We start from the raw sequence: 15,737 nt of genomic DNA, 5'->3' as shown, positions 1-15,737 counted from the left end.
AGAGCAACTGGTTCACTGAACATAGATTGTTGAACCGTAACTCCCAAGTCAGGTCTACATTCAGAGGTCATTCTTTCTGCCTGTAGAATTCTGGAGCACAGCCCAAGTTGGTGCGTATTGTTAGCACAGACAATAAGAAGATTAACCCGCTCTGGTCATCCATGGACTGCAGCCCATTGGACTCCAGCAAGCCAGATGGTGAGTTCAAGCTGGGATTGTTTATGTTGCTATGAGATATTCTCAATGTTCTTCGGTGATGAGGTTGTGTACAAGAGAATCATCCTAGAGTTAGTCTGCTCAAGAACAGTGTGCCTGGCTTATTTCTCTGGAAACTGGTGGGTGTGAGCTCGGGATCCCAGGTGCTTGCTGCTTTACCTGATCACTGGTGACTGGCAGGAGATTTTCAGCCACTCAGAGATTGCCCGCCACCAGCAGGCAGCCTGGAAACATGAGCAGCGCGTGCGCTCTCATCAGACGTGACATCATCACTTCCGGAAGTGACGTTATTGTGCCAGATGCAGGAGCACTCCTGCACTTTGTTGTTATCACATTGGTGCCAGCAGGGATCATTGTGTAGAAAAAGAGCTGGAGGAACTCATTAGCATAACCCATTAACATGTGCCATGCCCCTTGCCATCACAGGAAGTGTGTCATTAGCATAACTGATTTGCATATGCCACACCCCCTGACATCACCTATCCTGGCTGTTTTGGACCCAGTCCTGGCCATTCAGGGCTCAAATTGGGCCCAAAATGGCAAAAAGGGGCTGAAAATGGCTGAAAAGAGGCCCCAAATGGTCAGGATCGGGCCGTTGCTGAGTGGGAGAGTAATCCACCACCACCCGTCAGAGGACCGATCTGAGCCGTTTCGGCCCCAATCCAGGCTGAAACGGGCCCCAAATGGTCAAGAGTCAGGTGAGCGGGGCCACCTGATGTGACCTCTTTGGGGAACTGCCAGAACTGCGTTCCTGCGCGTTCCCCCTTGAAATGAGCCCTGGGTGCCGGGAGTAGCCACATGCAAGGAGAAGAGAGAAGGTGAGTGTCGGGTCCCCCCTCTCGCTGGGAGGGTAAGGGGACCTGGCAACTCTAGCATGTGTGATTATGGATACAAAACAAGCTGTTCTTACCTCCAGTAAAATAAAGAGGCTCTTGATGCCCTCTTCTTACATTTGCCCAGATTCAGAATTATTGTGGAGTTTCCATATTGGGGTATATGGGCAAAACAACGGCATTCGTTTCTGTGCACTTATTTCCATCTGCTGTAAATTTCTACTCCATTGACTGCAGGGCACAGCAGCAGCCTTCCCTCCACCCCATGTGGAATATCACGGAATATGCAAGGATGCATTTGTTTTCCTTGGTTGGACACAGCTTAAGAGCCAGATTTCGGGGGCGGGGGTAAACTAATCGCTAACCTCTGCAGCAGCTACTGCACCTACTGAGCACTTGTCTTGTTTTGCATCTGTCATGATCTGGCTGTGCCAGGAAGGCCTAGCAAGGCCTCCAAAGCCTGTTAGCAGTGGGAGTAGGCCTGCCTACAATTTCTAGGAGCTCCTGGGCCGTTTTGGCGCCCTTTTTGGCCAGTCAGAACACAGGGGGCTAGTACTATATAAGTCTGGGAGGAAAAAAGCCTGTGTTCTTTCTCCCAGGGAGCAGGCCAGAGGAGGTTTCTGCTAGGGGGAGAGGCCCTCCTCCAGGTAGGGTGAGAAGGCAGGCCTGGCAGACAGAGGGACAGTGAGTTCAATTGCGCTAGGGCCTTTGGTTTATTGTTGCGAATGCACCTTGTTTGTTTGTTTGATATTAACTGACCTCCTTGTAAATAAATCCTTTTGTTTGTTGTTACTGTGCTGGGTCCTCACGCCTGTTTATTGGCCAAGCTACGGAGGTCAGAAGGGTTGGGAGGGTACTCTGGGCCTTCCCAAGGGGCCCGAAATCCCAGAGTGGTGGCAGCGTAAGGTGGCTCACCCCACCAGAGGCATGACAGCATCTCTGCAAGGATACTGGAAAATCTTGAGGCAGATTCCCTTATTTGTAAAATCTACAGCAGGATGTTGAGATGGATGCCTCCGAATGCCAATTTCTAAACACAGAGTCAAAAGGACTTGCAGCAGATGAGACGCTGATCTCCTCTGTACTAATTTTCCCTTCCCTTTTTCTTCTTCCAGTGTGTCCCAGGGTCAGCCGCCACGCAAGGAGCTGTGTCACACTGATGCCCTACACTCTGGTCAAGCCCTGTAGGCCTGGCCGGCCACGCCCAGTGCTCTTGGTGCCTGCGCTTTTGGGGAGAATCATGGCCGACAAACTGTGTCTGTCCAAGAGCTTTGAGAAATGTCCAACAGGTAGGTCCAAGCTTTGACTAGGCAAACCTAGTTGGTACTTTCAGTGGGACACTGTAAAGGCATTATTGGATAAGCTGGGGTGAGTGATCAACTCCTTGGGCCATGTGGACCTTTCGGTCTGGGCTCAATGAAAGATTAGGCAAGTTAAGGTGTCCAGTGGGACTAGCAGAATGGGAGAGGAGCAGTTTCCATGACAGCTGCTGCCTTACCAAAGCACTATCCATCAGATCTTCACAGCTTTGGTCCCTTTGCCCCATCTCATTTCTCTCTCTTCTCTCATCACAGCTCTGTCACTGATCAGATCTCTGTGTCAAAGAGATCCAAAATAGTTAATTACCAATCACAGCAAATTCAGACTCTAGATGAACTTAAGGTTTGGAAGAATAATAATTTTGGATGTCATGGAAAATCTGGTAATGGTTCACGAGGCTCTGAGCTATAAAGTAGTTTTAAAATTAGGGGATAAACCAGTATTATGTAGGGTTTTTTTTCAGATCAGACATTTTCCTTGTTACTAAATCTAGAAAGTGCTTAAGTTGCATTAAAAATGAAATAGGGACTTACAGATCAATATTGATTCAGAGGAACTGAGATAGATTGAGAAGAGTGCAGTACCTATATTTATTTCTATGGGTTTAAAAGAAAATGTCTTTAGAAGTTTGTTTATAGGTTAGCGACTACATGTAAACTATCTAGGATCAGGTTTGGCGATGTGGCTCATCTATGGCAGATGTTTTAACATATTTTGGACATGTTCAAAAATTCAACCTTTGTTTGTTAATGAAATATTGTGTTGTAATATACCCCTTGATCCACAAGTTATTCTACTGGGGTTATGCAAAAAGCCATGTCACCTTTTTTGATTAATGGTCTTGAGCCTACTTACAACTGCTAAACTGGCAACAGCAGCAAAATAAAAAAAGTTAGAACCTTCCTACAAAGGTGAATGGCTCCACTATGTGTGAAATACTGCCTTATTAAATAAATTAACCCAGTCCCAAAGGGCCCAGAGAAATAATTTCCAGTGTTCAGGTAAATGTATGGAGTGTTGGGCATTGTTTATAATGTTTTGGAATAAAGTAAGAAATTGCTTCCTTGTGTATTTTATAAGTTAGTAGAACACCTCTACTTCTTTTTGTAGTTGGGAGCATGAAGTATGTTGTGTTATATTCTGTTTACATTTTGAAAAATCTAATTTAAAAAGTTCACCATTTTGCCATTTGACCAATCTGCTTCTACAGATCCCCAGAAAGAAACACAGAGCAGAGATGCATCCTCTGATAAGAGAGAGACAAATACTAGCTGCTGCATTCCACGCCAGACTCTGGAAGTGCTAATGGAGAAGGTAATAGAGATGGGGCAGGTTTGCCTTTGGGAGCAAATGCAATTATCTCTAAGGCCAGGGCTTTTTTTCTGGGAAAAGAGGTGGTGGAACTCAGGACCGCACAATGACATCACTTTGGGTCAGCTGGAACAAGGGGGGGAGTTTTTTAAAGTTTAAATCACCCTCGGCGAAAATGGTCACATGGCTGGTGGCCCTGCCCCCTGATCTCCAGACAGAGGGGTGTATAGATTGCCCTCCGCGCTGCTCCAGTGGCTCGGAGGGCAATCTAAACTTCCCTCTGTCTGGAGATCAGGGGGCAGGGCCACCGGCCATGTGACCATTTTCAAGAGGTGCTGGAACTCCGTTCCACTGCATTCCTGCTGAAAAAAAGCCCTGTCTAAGGTGCTAGATACCCATCCCACCCATCTGCAATACCAGTACTGCGCATGGTAGGGCAGTGGGGGGAGGCAAGCATGCCCTTCAAACTCTCTCCTTAACCACCTCTAGGAGATTCATGGCTGGCTGGACATAGGCCTGGAGAAAGTGCAAGAACTGCTGGCTGTGGAAATTTACCCCATCATTATCTTGGTCGTCATCAGTGAGAAGAGCAGCAAGAAATTCAGGTAGGCGTTGCTGCTCAGAAGCCAAAATGTGAAGCCTCCATCTCTCCAACTGTGGTAGAATTCCAGGGCAGAGCCATGATTTGGAGCTGAGTTTCAATGAGTCAGTGTTATAGGTTTGGTATGTAAACTTTCACATATTTGATGTTACATTTGGGGGCACAGGAATAAACTGTAGGTGATCCCACCACCTCATTGAAAGGGAGATGGCCAACAACTGTGCCAGTCATCCAAATGGGCAGGTACAGGCATTGCCTCCATATAGATAGTGCCTTCTCTAGCTTCTCCTTGACGGAGCTACCTAGGGCAAACTTGGTCCTTTGCCTCAGGTGATGCTACACCCTCTTTTCCTCCCTAGCCTATATTTCTCGAAACAGAGTTAAGCATGGGAGACCTGGTTTCATGACTTGTTTTCTTCCGTGCACAAATGGCTTGTATTACAGGAAATCCCTACAGCGCCTTGGAGCAACTGAGGAACAGCTGTTGGAGACTGCCTGGAAAGAAGAGGCTCAGCTCGAGAGAGTGCCCTGCCTGTACGGCACCATCACCCCTGATGCTTGGAATGACCTTGATGCTCTTGCCAATTGTGTCCGAGTGGCCATCGCTGATGAGCAAAAGAAGGTGGTGTGGGTGGAACAAGTGGCTCATTGACCCCTTCGGGAGACAGACCGGCTTGAGTTAATCATTTATATCGGGCAACTTGAGAAATGCTAATATTGACTCTGGATCCAGTTAAAAGATGACTGGGGCAAGTTGTAGCACAGCTAAGTAGGAAAGGTTAATAAATAAGCCGTTCACTCCACTGTTCTCAAATTTCTGAACTGTCATTGCTTGTGGGTGCCCTGACCTGGATAGCCCAGGTGAGCCTGATCTTGTCAGAAGCTAAGCAGAGTCGGCCTGGTTAATAATTGGATGGGAGACCTCCAACGAAGATTAGGATTGCAGAGGCAGGCAATGGCAAACCACCCGTCACATCTCTTGCCATGAAAACCCCGCCAGGGGTCACCATAAGTCAACTCTGACTTGAGGGCACCCTCCACCAAACCATTGCTTGTTGGTAATGCATCTGTTTTGCATACAGAAAATCCTGGGTTCAATCCCTGGCACGTCTACTTAAAAGGGTCAGGAAGTAGGTGAGGTGTTGGAGAGCCACTTCCGGTCAAGAGTGGATAATACTTTCAGGACTAAGGCTGATTCCGCACACGTTGGATAATGCACTTCCAATCCTCTTTATAGATCATTTGGAACGGATTTTTTCGTGTGCGGAACAAAAAGTCCACCTCAAATGATTGATAAAGTGCACTGAAAGTGCATTATCCAACATGTGCGGAATCAGCCTAAGAGCTGTGGTTTGACCCTCCTTGTAGGTCTTGCACACCTCACATGGGGCTGGCCGTACAGTTCGAGAATCCAAATATACCAATACAAGTAGCTTGAGCTATGTTTGCAGAGTGCTCTCTAGGGGTAAGGTTAGTATCATGCCCTGTGAGACTGTGTAAGTATTGGGAAAGAGGCAAGGAAGTAAAATGGACAGAATTCATTGTCATTTTTATTGCAAAAGAATTACACACTTTCTGAAATTTCAGGGTGGTAGAAGGCATCAATTGTAAAAACGTTTTGAGCAACTAGAATGTTGCTGACCAACCAGTTACGCTATGTTTTGGCAAAGGAAATGTGCTGCTAAAAACATTACTCTTGTCAACATGTTCTGAAACATAATCTAGAGAACATGAGGCATGGTTCTGTTCCAGTCCGAATTGATCTGCTCAGTTTCAGGCATAACGTGAAACTATGACTTACTGTAACTATGGTGAGTTTATGAAACCAGGGCCGTTTCCAGATGGCTTACCTGCACCCGGAACGTCACACCACATTGCGGGAAAAACGCGAAATATCGTGTTTTCTCATGCAAGTTTTGCGTGACGTTGTTCCGGGTGCAGGTAAGTCATCTGGAAACAGCCCAGGGTTCATCTTGCAGATGGCCACTCCAATTCTGGTGTCATCAGCTTTGTTCTGTAGCCAAGGAAGGTGTTATTGGGGAACAAACTAACCCAGCATGTCTACATTTACATGTCACACACAATTATACTTAAAACTAACTGCAGTTAATAAACCAACTTCACACTATGGTTCAATATCAGTTTGACAGACCCTATTTAATCACTGCTGTTAGAGAGACCCGTCTTCAGACTATCCTACTAACTACAGTCGGTTTAGTTAAACCATAGTTTTGCATGATGTCTAAATTTAGTTAATAGTTTATTCAACATAGTTACAAGTTGAAGTCATAGTGATTTTTAAGCATGTGTATGGTTTGGAAGCTTGTACCTTTTAAAAGTCTTTTCTTAAATTGAAAAAAAAATGAAATATATTGTACATATTAAAAAGAGATCTCATCAGAAGTGCCACTGCATATACATTATAATGTACAAACAGTGGTATCCTGTGTAATTTGCACTGCGTTGGTCTTGCAGTCTTCTCAGATCCCTGTGACCATGTGGTCTCTCATTTATTGTACTGGGTATCCCAGAATCCAACATCTGGTTCTTCAGAATTTTGTACTGTTAATATCCTACATGTGTGAATGCCAGAGAGAAAACAACCAAGTTCTATCGCCTTTGTCTCTTTCCTAGTTCTCTTCATATTTTATCCGTTTGTTTGTTTTTACATATCCAGCTTATGAAAAATAAGCATCAGATTTTATCTCATTTTGTAAAGCAACATGTAAATAGATGTCTCAATTTGAATTGTAACAGTGTTGAATTAAAATTCTTGGTATCATTTTCTACACGTTTCCTGCCTCTTACTGATGTGTGGAACTGTGATTCTGAGACAAGAATTTGAGGGAATTCCCCACCTTATCCTTAACAGAGGTAGCGAATGAAGCTCCAGCTCTTCTAGCTGCTGTTGACACTTTCAGGAAACTGAAGCAATCTGCTCAGAACCAGCGATGCCCCACTTGCTTCCCTACATATAGTAGTTTTAGCAACATGGATGCCTATTCTAGGATTAACAGGCCAATTAAATGTATTGTCTTGAATACGGATTAGCTGTCTTTATGAGCCTATTCCACCACAGTATACAGATAGAGAATTGCTCGCTGGCTTTGAAACTTGTTACATCTCTGCTCACTAGTTTTGCACACGTGTGAACATCTGGGAAGGCAGTGCTTTCAAAATGATTCCCCCATGTGTGTATTCTAAGGTGGTACGGACTGCTGTGAGAGGACTGAGCCATGTGCTCTTCTGACGTTTTGAACTGGCTCTGGCCCATCCTCTTCAAGTTCCTAGAAAGGCGCTATTTCTGATAAAACAAACCACAGTCTGGATGAGGCCAGTCTCTTGTTGAGCTGGACGGGTGGGTCTTGCCTGCCGAATGTTCTGTTCCATTGGGTAGCTGTGCTGTCTCTTTGACACCAAACCATTCGGATGGGGTAGTCTGCACCTAAGCTGGCTGTATACATGTTAGTGCTCAGATCACTGACAAGCCCTTCCCTTTCTGCAGGCGGTAATCACGCTCTGGCATTTGACAGCAGCTCCTCCTCCCAACGGCAGCCTCGTAAATGTTTAGGTCTATAATATCTCAGAGTTTGCAAGCTGAAACTGAAGCCTGCTTTGGTTGCTTTAAGTTCTTTTCCTGTTGTTGCTGCTTGGAATGAGGAAGTAACAGCAACCGCAAAGAGCGAGGAACTAAAATCACAGTTCATTGTGGAGAGGCCGACATTGGGGGCTGGGCTTATCCTCCAGGACCCCGTCAGGTACACACACCCAGGGGTCATCTGTTTCCCACTGCCACTTCAGCAGCAGCCCTTGTAGCTCCTGCAGAGGCTGTGCGTAGCGGGGGTCAGAAGCCAAGTTTTGGCTCTCGGTGGGGTCCACGCTGTGATCATACAGCTCCCAACGTTCTCGGTAATAGTAGCTGTGCAATGTCTTATTCCAGTGGGTGGGCTGCCCTGCCTGAGTCCTATTCAGCAGGTCTTGGAACGTGGGTGAAACATAGAAATCTTGGTCGATGGGGAAGGACGTGCGGTTCTGCAGGTTGTGGATGAAGCGCAGGGGGCCACGCTGCACAGCCCGCATGGGATAATGCATGGTCACCTCGTGCAAGCTCTGGCTCGCAAACACAGTCACCCACGGTGGCTCGGACAACAGGGCTGGCAGCAGGGACTTCCCTGTGAGTTGCACCATCCGCTTCCCAAAGAGGCTGTAGCTGGGATATGGCACAGAGAACCAATCCAAAATGGTAGGAGTGATATCTGTAGAGGGGTGGGAGAAGAGGAAACGGTGCAGGTGACAGGGCTGGAACCTTGCCCACAAGCATGGCCTGGTAAGGAAGATGCCGGGTTGGATACCTGGTGGTGGGCCTCAGTGGAAGCCCATTACTCCATCCCCAAGCAAAAAGCACGTGGTCTTTCTTTGGCTGAAAGTGATCTTTTTGTTTGTGGATCTCCAAGAATATTCTGGTTCTAACCCCACTTCTTTTCCCATATCGCCACTCAATGAAGCCTCAATATTGAATAAAAACTATATTCACTAAAGCCTCCATAGGAGGACAATATGAATGTTGTTGCTGCTGCCTAGGCTGCCCCCCCACCCCCAGCATACTTCTCTCTCCTGCTGCTGGGAAACATGCAAACACCAAGAGAACACTAGCAAACTGAGAGAGCCTGCACTGCCTTCCACAGAATCCGGCTTTTGAAGCCAGCCCACATCACTGTGGCAGCAAAGAGAATTGATAGAAGAAAAGGCGTGAGTGCTCCATAAAGCCTGGAGCAAAACACCCGTCTGCGCAATCCCACAGAGGCCCTTGACTCCTTACTATGTGTTTTTTACTTCCCCACCCACAATGTAAATACTCAAGTATGTTTCGGAACAGCTCTTACCCAGAAGGCTGGCATAGGCATGGCTGACCTGGCCCCAGCGTGCCGGATGCTCAGAGGAAGAGATGAGGAGGGGTTCAGCCGTGCCTGACCAATATAGGTTGGTTCTGCCACTGGGGAAAGGGATACCGTTGTCTGAAGTGTAGATCACAAGTGTGTTGTTGTTGAAACCAGCATTGTGTAGCTCCTCCAGGACAAGACCAATGCCTGCAGATCCCAGAGGAAGAGAATCCATGGTGCTTACTAAGAATCCTCTGGCTTACACCCATTGGCACCATTCATCTTGCCCAGAGGGCAAGCGGGAAACATCATGCGCCCTGTCTCACCTGTGGACAGAGGTTCCCTGAACACACACCCAGCAACCACACATGAACGAACAAATCCTTATAGCCAGGGCTTTTTTTCTGGGAAAACAGGTGGTGGAACTCAGGACCGCACAATGATGTCACTTTGGGTAAGCTGGAACAAGGGGGGAGTTTTTTAAAATTTAAATAGCCCTCGGCAAAAATGGCCACATGGCTGGTGGCCCCGCCCCCTGATCTCCAGACAGAAGGGTGCAATCTAAACTGCCCTCTGTCTGGAGATCAGGGGTCGGGGCCACCAGCCATGTGGCCATTTTCAAGAGATTCCAGAACACTGTTCCACTGCATTCCAGCTGAAAAAAAGCCCTGCTTATAGCTATTTTCATCAACTACTTACCTTTCACTAGCTGATACTTTCATCCACTCGTGGTAAAGCTGTGAACCATAAACGCTGGAAACAACAATCATGGATATGTATAGACCCCTTGTAACCCTCTTTATCTGCTTTAAAGACCTGTGACCTTCTCGTTAACATTGTACCTAAAGCCACAAGAGTGTAACACTTTTTTTTTAAAAAAAGCTGAAATTCCTAGAATTCCAAGTTCTGTAAATGTGCTTAAAGATCACTGCATGCCTGTAATTATAGTCTCACTGAATTTGAGTGCCCTCCTTTCTCTTAGAGCAGATGTTTGCCTAGAGTTACTCCTTTAGGTTCAACAGCTTAGGAGATAAATAAATAAACTCACAAAGTTCTTGGAATTCTGTTCTATTTCAAGAGCACTGCAACTCAAACCATTTCCTCTGCTCCTGTTGGCAGGATTGCTTTGATTCTGTAACAATTTACCTTGATCCATGCGCCCAATGGTTGTGTACTGAGCAGCCAAATCTGCACGAGCAGCTGGTGTATCTTGCACAAAATATGGGACCTGAGAGGGCAGAAAAGAAAAGCAGCTGTTAAGCAGAAGTTCGAGCTGCAGTATGAAGGACACCAAGAGAACACCTGCAAACCGAGCAACCTAGAAACGGCAACAGTTACCTGAGTATCAGGTGAGTAGGCAAAGCTCCCTCTGTTAAGCACAAGCAAGGCATTTTTTTCTGCAAAACTGAGATACTCTGGGAATCCTCAGTGAAGAAATGGACCTGCTATCTCACCTGCACTTGATCTGGGCTGTAGTGCTGGGGATTCCAGTCTGGGATCAAGCCCATTCCAGGCTCTCCGTTGCCAAATTTTTCACAAAAGGTTCCATACTGGGGTTGCGAGTGGCCACAGCGGTGAGGATCATGGAAAGCAACATAGAGGAAGAAAGGCCTAAAAGTTGTAACAGCAGGTGAGAATGTACTCAAAATTCATTCCAATTACTCTTTCTGGTGCTGTCAGCCCCCCCACCTCTTTTAACTGGAGACCCCTCTCATCTGCCTTACTCCAGTTCTATGATTCTCCACGTCCATTCATTCGAATCTTAGTTCTGCTAAGCCACTCCTGATCTTCTATTGTCCCCTGCTGGGTCTCCTACAAGCCTAAACTGCAGCTCTCCAAATATATTAGGCTTGCTTCCCGAAGTTCTGTTGTGGTCTTTCCATCTTACATTGCCACCAACTGTGTTCGAAAATGCCCCCATTGTCTGTGTACTCACAATCCATCTGCTAAGCTGTTGCGGAGCTCTCCCAAGAAACATCACTTATGGACTTCAACAGCATGCCACAGGCACCTGTAATCCCGTCCTTGTACTCGGTTCTCCTCTTGAAACCAACTGGTATCTTGGCCCCCATATTTGCCATTTCCAAAGATGCCCCCCAGCCCCAAGCTCCAGCTCCAGATAGTCCCCTGCAATGTGGATATGTTCTGAACTGCTACTGTAATGTCAGTCTGTCCCAGCCCAAAACTCTTCTTGTAAACATACCATTCTATGATCCCAAATTCAAGAATTCTGAACTGCTACTTTAATGTCTGTCCCAGCCCCAAACTCTTCTTGTAAACAGACTGTTCTATGATCCCAAACTTAAGAATTCTCAACTGCTACTTTAATGTGAGTCTGTCCCAGTCCAAAACTCTTCTTGTAAACAGACCATTCTATAATCCCAAATTCAAGAATTCTGAACTGCTACTTTAATGGCAGTCTGTCCCAGCCCCAAACTCTTCTTGTAAACAGACCATTCTATAATCCCAAATCCAGGAATTTCCCCCAACTTTTATGAGGTCTCTCTTCTCCTAACCACAGGCCTTGGATTACTCTAGTACTCCTGCAGTTCCCCAGTGCTTGACTCACTGACCCCGGATGCCTTGATCCAGTGTGCCCAGATGTTTAAGGAAGCAACTCTGATACATAACCTCAGCCCCTGATTCTAGGATCTTACTTCTCATCTTGGCTGCGGAAGAACCTCCGAACCAGCAGCTTGATCCGAGTGATATTCCTCCCCACTTGCAAGACAGAGCCGTTCTCTTCAGTGTAGGCAAAGTCAAAAGGATACACAGTCTCTGGTCCAACATGCTTTTTCCCAATAATCCCTGAAGCAGACAAACACAGTTAGTTCGGGACACAAATGGTGGGAAAAGCTAATGAAAGCACGTCATATTCTCCTGGTACTTTTGATGCTATCAAAAGTATTAATCGCCTCCAGAGCTGGAAAAAAACAGGCAAGCAAACGGCAACTCAGCGCAAGGATGCTGAAGACCAATCATTCTGAGTACCGATTGTTACCCACGATCAGACCCCCCTAGAACAAGGCATACTTTTATACTTTTAAAATTGAGAGCTATCTGCTGAGGCTTGAAATCCATAGCCCAATCTCAAATTATTACTATTGTTTTATGGACTACCATTGTACACTTAGCACTTTACACTGTAACAGCAAGCAAAGCCCAGGTCCATACTTCTTAGGAGCTTACAAACTAAATTCTGACTGAGCAGCAGGGATGGAGGCAAGGAAAAGAGTGAATGCTTAAGCTTTGTTTCAGTGGGAGAGAAGTATTTGCCTGTGCTGGCTGTGCAAGTGGGGATGCGCTGCCTTTAAACACATGTGCAGAATGCCTTTTGTTTCTTCACAAGTTCCAGGCTTGATTCTGTGGCTTGGAAAACTTGGTGTGAAGCTAAGTCTGCTGAATGTATGTACATGTGCATATTGTGCAGGATGCATAAATACTAAAAAAAGTCCTTCCCTTTTAAGAAAGTAGTGATTAGGAAAGGGACAGAACCTTGGCCACAGAACCGGCAACTTGTACACATATATAATCTTCATAGGCAATACAGCACATTTTGTACTAGTGTTTTGTACAAGAAGACTCTATGTGAAAATTATTCAAGGACGGCATATATTCAGCCAGTTGTTCTACTATGGAATGGGCATGTTCTATAGCAGGATTGACTGCAACTTCTGCCTTGACATCAGTGGTAGAAAAATACCGGAGGAAGGATAGGGGTGGACAAAACGGAGAAACTTCATGTTCCTTCCCAGTCACTCATCTCTGTATACCCATGAAGTAGAGACTTTCATCAAGGTGTATTATAAACAAGGGATTAAAATTGAATTCCAACTGAATTTGGGAGGAGATATTCTGCTTCTCTAAGCAGCTTACCGGTTCGGATCCCTGCCTTGCTAAGCAATAGCGGGAGGCTACGAACACTGTCGAAGGAGTTGAAGTGATGTACGTCCTGATGCAGCCCATACATCCCATTCTGGTGCTGTGGATAAGAAGAATCATTCACAATGTGGGTAGAGTGGAGGATCAATGGTAAGAAGTGGAAAATCTACAAGAGTTCCAAGGTCACTGGAAAGGACTGAGCCATTCACTTCCACCACAAGTTCTCCCAACCTATCTGGCAAGCATTACCTGGGGCAGGCCTGTCAGGAGGCTGGCCCTGCTAGGAGAACAGCTGCTGACAGAGGTAAAGGCATTCCTGAAGATCAAGCTACGCTGGGCCAAGGCGTCCAGGTTTGGAGTATCAATGGCTGTGTTGTTGTATGCACCGCTCTCAAAACCACCATCATCAGCTGCCATGCAGGGGAGAGAGGTCAAGTTGTAAGATCAGGATCTCCACTGTAATCAGGGCCATAACCCATGGCCTGGCCCCTAGGCTTTCAGGTATTTTGGGACCCCTCTGGCACTTCAATCTTTCACCCCACTACAGCAGACAGCCTGACGCTGGTATGGACTGCAGTACATAGCCCTATATCCATTTTGAGGGTCTCCTGAAGAATTCTATTCACAATTTTAAAAATATTTTTATTGCACAAGTAGAACTCTTCAGGAAACCACATTTTGGGGAGATAATTGTTCAATACTGTAATATTTTGAAGTGAATAAAATTTGTATTATTTATTAAAAATATATTATTTATGGATAATTGTTTTAATATAAGAATTCGTTCCACTTCAATAAGGAAGCAGTTAATTATCTTGTTAATAGAGGTTATATAAGGTAATCAATTAATTAAAATTTATGTATGGGCCCCTAGTCCTTGTGGGGCCCCTAGGCTTCGGCCTAGTCAGCCTTATGAATAATATGGCCTTCCCTGAATATAATGCTTTTGGCACCCATGAATATTTGCTAGCATCCTTAAGTAGCTGGGAGTGGCACTGAGTACTATAGCTCAGGTGGAGTTTGGCTTGATGAAGATCGCAGGTTCAAATCCCTGCAACTCACCCAAATGTTATGTTATGTCTGAAGCGTCAGTAATTTCATCCTACATAAACTACATTGTTCCCAGAAACACTCATGACAGGAATCATACAGTCACAGAACATAGGACTCTGGTATCTGAGTCACTTAACAGTACCGTGGACACAAACGTTCCATTAATTGTTATCGGGACATACAAGAAACTACAGAACCAACAGATCAGAGGAGAAAATACCACAGATATTATTGTTCTAAATCTCTCCCAACCTTCTTTGTTCTAGTCCCACCTGGCTAAAGTATATGGGTTCACCCATCTGTACTTCAATACCACATATTTTTTTGCTTGTTAACAACAGTTGAGACTTTCCACCCAAGGATACTACAGCCCCATCCAAAGCTCGCACTGCACAGGTTCTTAATTTTCACCAGAAGAGCTTCACATTTTTCTGATAGCTTAAATCCTTAATAGTGGGATGCCAGCCAACAGGCTATGCCTTCCACACATTTGCATAGTGGAGGGGGTGCGGAGGCTGCACCAGTTGGGTTTTTGCCTGTCATACTGCTGTTAATGGGACAGTCCCTGTACCAGTAGAAAAGATGGCAACACAGTCTGGATGCTTGGACTCCCTGCTGTCAGTTTAGATCAGGGAGCCCGCAGCAGAGAACTCACGTTCAAAGAAGTTGCCCTCCATCCCACTCACCAGCCTAGAGGAAAAAGCTTTGTGGGCTGACCAACAGAAGTTGCTGGCAGCTCACTTGGGGGGGTCCAGACCCCCCCCCCATCCTCTAAGTGGCCTTTTCTGTCCTCTGTAGCCTTTCAGTAAGATGCAGATTAGGGTCCTTGATGTTTATGTCCCATACGACGCCTCCTGGGTCGGTCTCTGTATTTTATTTATTTATGTCATTTATAGTCTGCCTTTCTCATTGAGACTCAAGGCGGATTACATGGTGTGAGATTAGTACAGTCAATATTAGGAACATTTCCATAAACTATGCCATAGGGAAAATAGATACAAGTTCACAAAGACGTAACATTAGTAGGAATCCAATACAACACAGTGGTGAGGTCTCTGGTTCCTAACTCATTAGCAGATCATCTGAGATCCCCTCCCTACAATTCAGCCCTCCTAAAGCCTTTTCGAATAATTCGTGTTTGCACCGTTTGTGCGGAAAGCCAGGAGTGGAGGCTCTCCACACCTCCTCAGGCAGGCCATCCCACAGGTTAGGGGCCACCACAGAGAAAGCCCATGTGTGGGCTGCTGTTGATTTCGCCCATGTGCAGGGTGGCGCCTGTCCGGATGAGCAAAGCTGCGGTGCAGGAACGCAGGGAACGCGCCTGGCCCTTGTCCGTGCCGTGGAGAAGCAGCGAGGAGCGTCCGGCCCTTGCCTGCGCGCCTCCCTGCCGAGCCGCGGCTCACCGGCGCCCCCAGCGCCCTCGCGGCTTACCCACAAGGAGGAGAACGTTGCGAGGCCTGCCAGGCTGCTGCCCGGCGTAGCAGAGCCCCAGCAGCAGGGCCAGCGCCCAGCCCTGCGCAATCGCCCGCATGATCCCAAGCCCCTTGCCCGACCGCGGGCGAAAGAGAAAGCGCGCCTTGGCACCGCCCGAGAAGGGGCTGTCTCCGCGGCGCTGCAGCTCCGCCTCTGGCTGGAGTCACA

At 46.5% G+C, this 15,737-nt stretch overlaps 2 protein-coding genes across 2 annotated transcripts in view; one reads left to right on the top strand and one right to left on the bottom strand.

Moving 5' to 3' along the window:
- CARD14 (caspase recruitment domain family member 14) overlaps window positions 1-5,930 on the top strand; it is a 38,587-nt gene extending 32,657 nt beyond the window's left edge. The window contains exons 17-21 of the mRNA XM_054976835.1: window positions 87-198; window positions 2,165-2,338; window positions 3,580-3,683; window positions 4,170-4,285; window positions 4,726-5,930. Of these exons, the coding sequence (XP_054832810.1) occupies window positions 87-198; window positions 2,165-2,338; window positions 3,580-3,683; window positions 4,170-4,285; window positions 4,726-4,933 (714 nt within the window). The 3' untranslated portion in view covers window positions 4,934-5,930. The remainder of the gene's footprint in view (window positions 1-86; window positions 199-2,164; window positions 2,339-3,579; window positions 3,684-4,169; window positions 4,286-4,725) is intronic.
- SGSH (N-sulfoglucosamine sulfohydrolase) lies at window positions 5,814-15,657 on the bottom strand. The gene is made up of 8 exons (XM_054976836.1): window positions 15,528-15,657; window positions 13,293-13,453; window positions 13,038-13,143; window positions 11,819-11,969; window positions 10,616-10,772; window positions 10,308-10,389; window positions 9,165-9,368; window positions 5,814-8,537 (listed from the first exon to the last, which is right to left on the bottom strand). Exons 1-8 carry the CDS (start codon window positions 15,625-15,627, stop codon window positions 7,978-7,980), a joined length of 1,521 nt encoding a protein of 506 aa, XP_054832811.1. The 5' UTR covers window positions 15,628-15,657; the 3' UTR covers window positions 5,814-7,977.
- Between the last annotated feature and the right edge of the window lie 80 nt (window positions 15,658-15,737).

The sequence above is a fragment of the Eublepharis macularius genome, chromosome 4, assembly GCF_028583425.1.
Source record: "Eublepharis macularius isolate TG4126 chromosome 4, MPM_Emac_v1.0, whole genome shotgun sequence".
In the NCBI taxonomy this organism is placed as follows: Eukaryota; Metazoa; Chordata; class Lepidosauria; order Squamata; family Eublepharidae; genus Eublepharis; species Eublepharis macularius.
Note: the sequence above shows the minus strand (reverse complement) of the source record. Positions and strands in the feature narration are given on the sequence as shown.

Bases quoted from the DNA above. Each gene is read 5' to 3' on its own strand.
- SGSH (XM_054976836.1), bottom strand. From the start codon at position 15,627: ATGCGGGCGATTGCGCAGGGCTGGGCGCTGGCCCTGCTGCTGGGGCTC. The intron at 13,144-13,292 runs GTAATGCTTGCC...TCTTATCCACAG, and splicing joins TCCTGACAGGCCTGCCCCAG to CACCAGAATGGGATGTATGG. The intron at 11,970-13,037 runs GTAAGCTGCTTA...TGTCTGCTTCAG, and splicing joins CAAGGCAGGGATCCGAACCG to GGATTATTGGGAAAAAGCAT.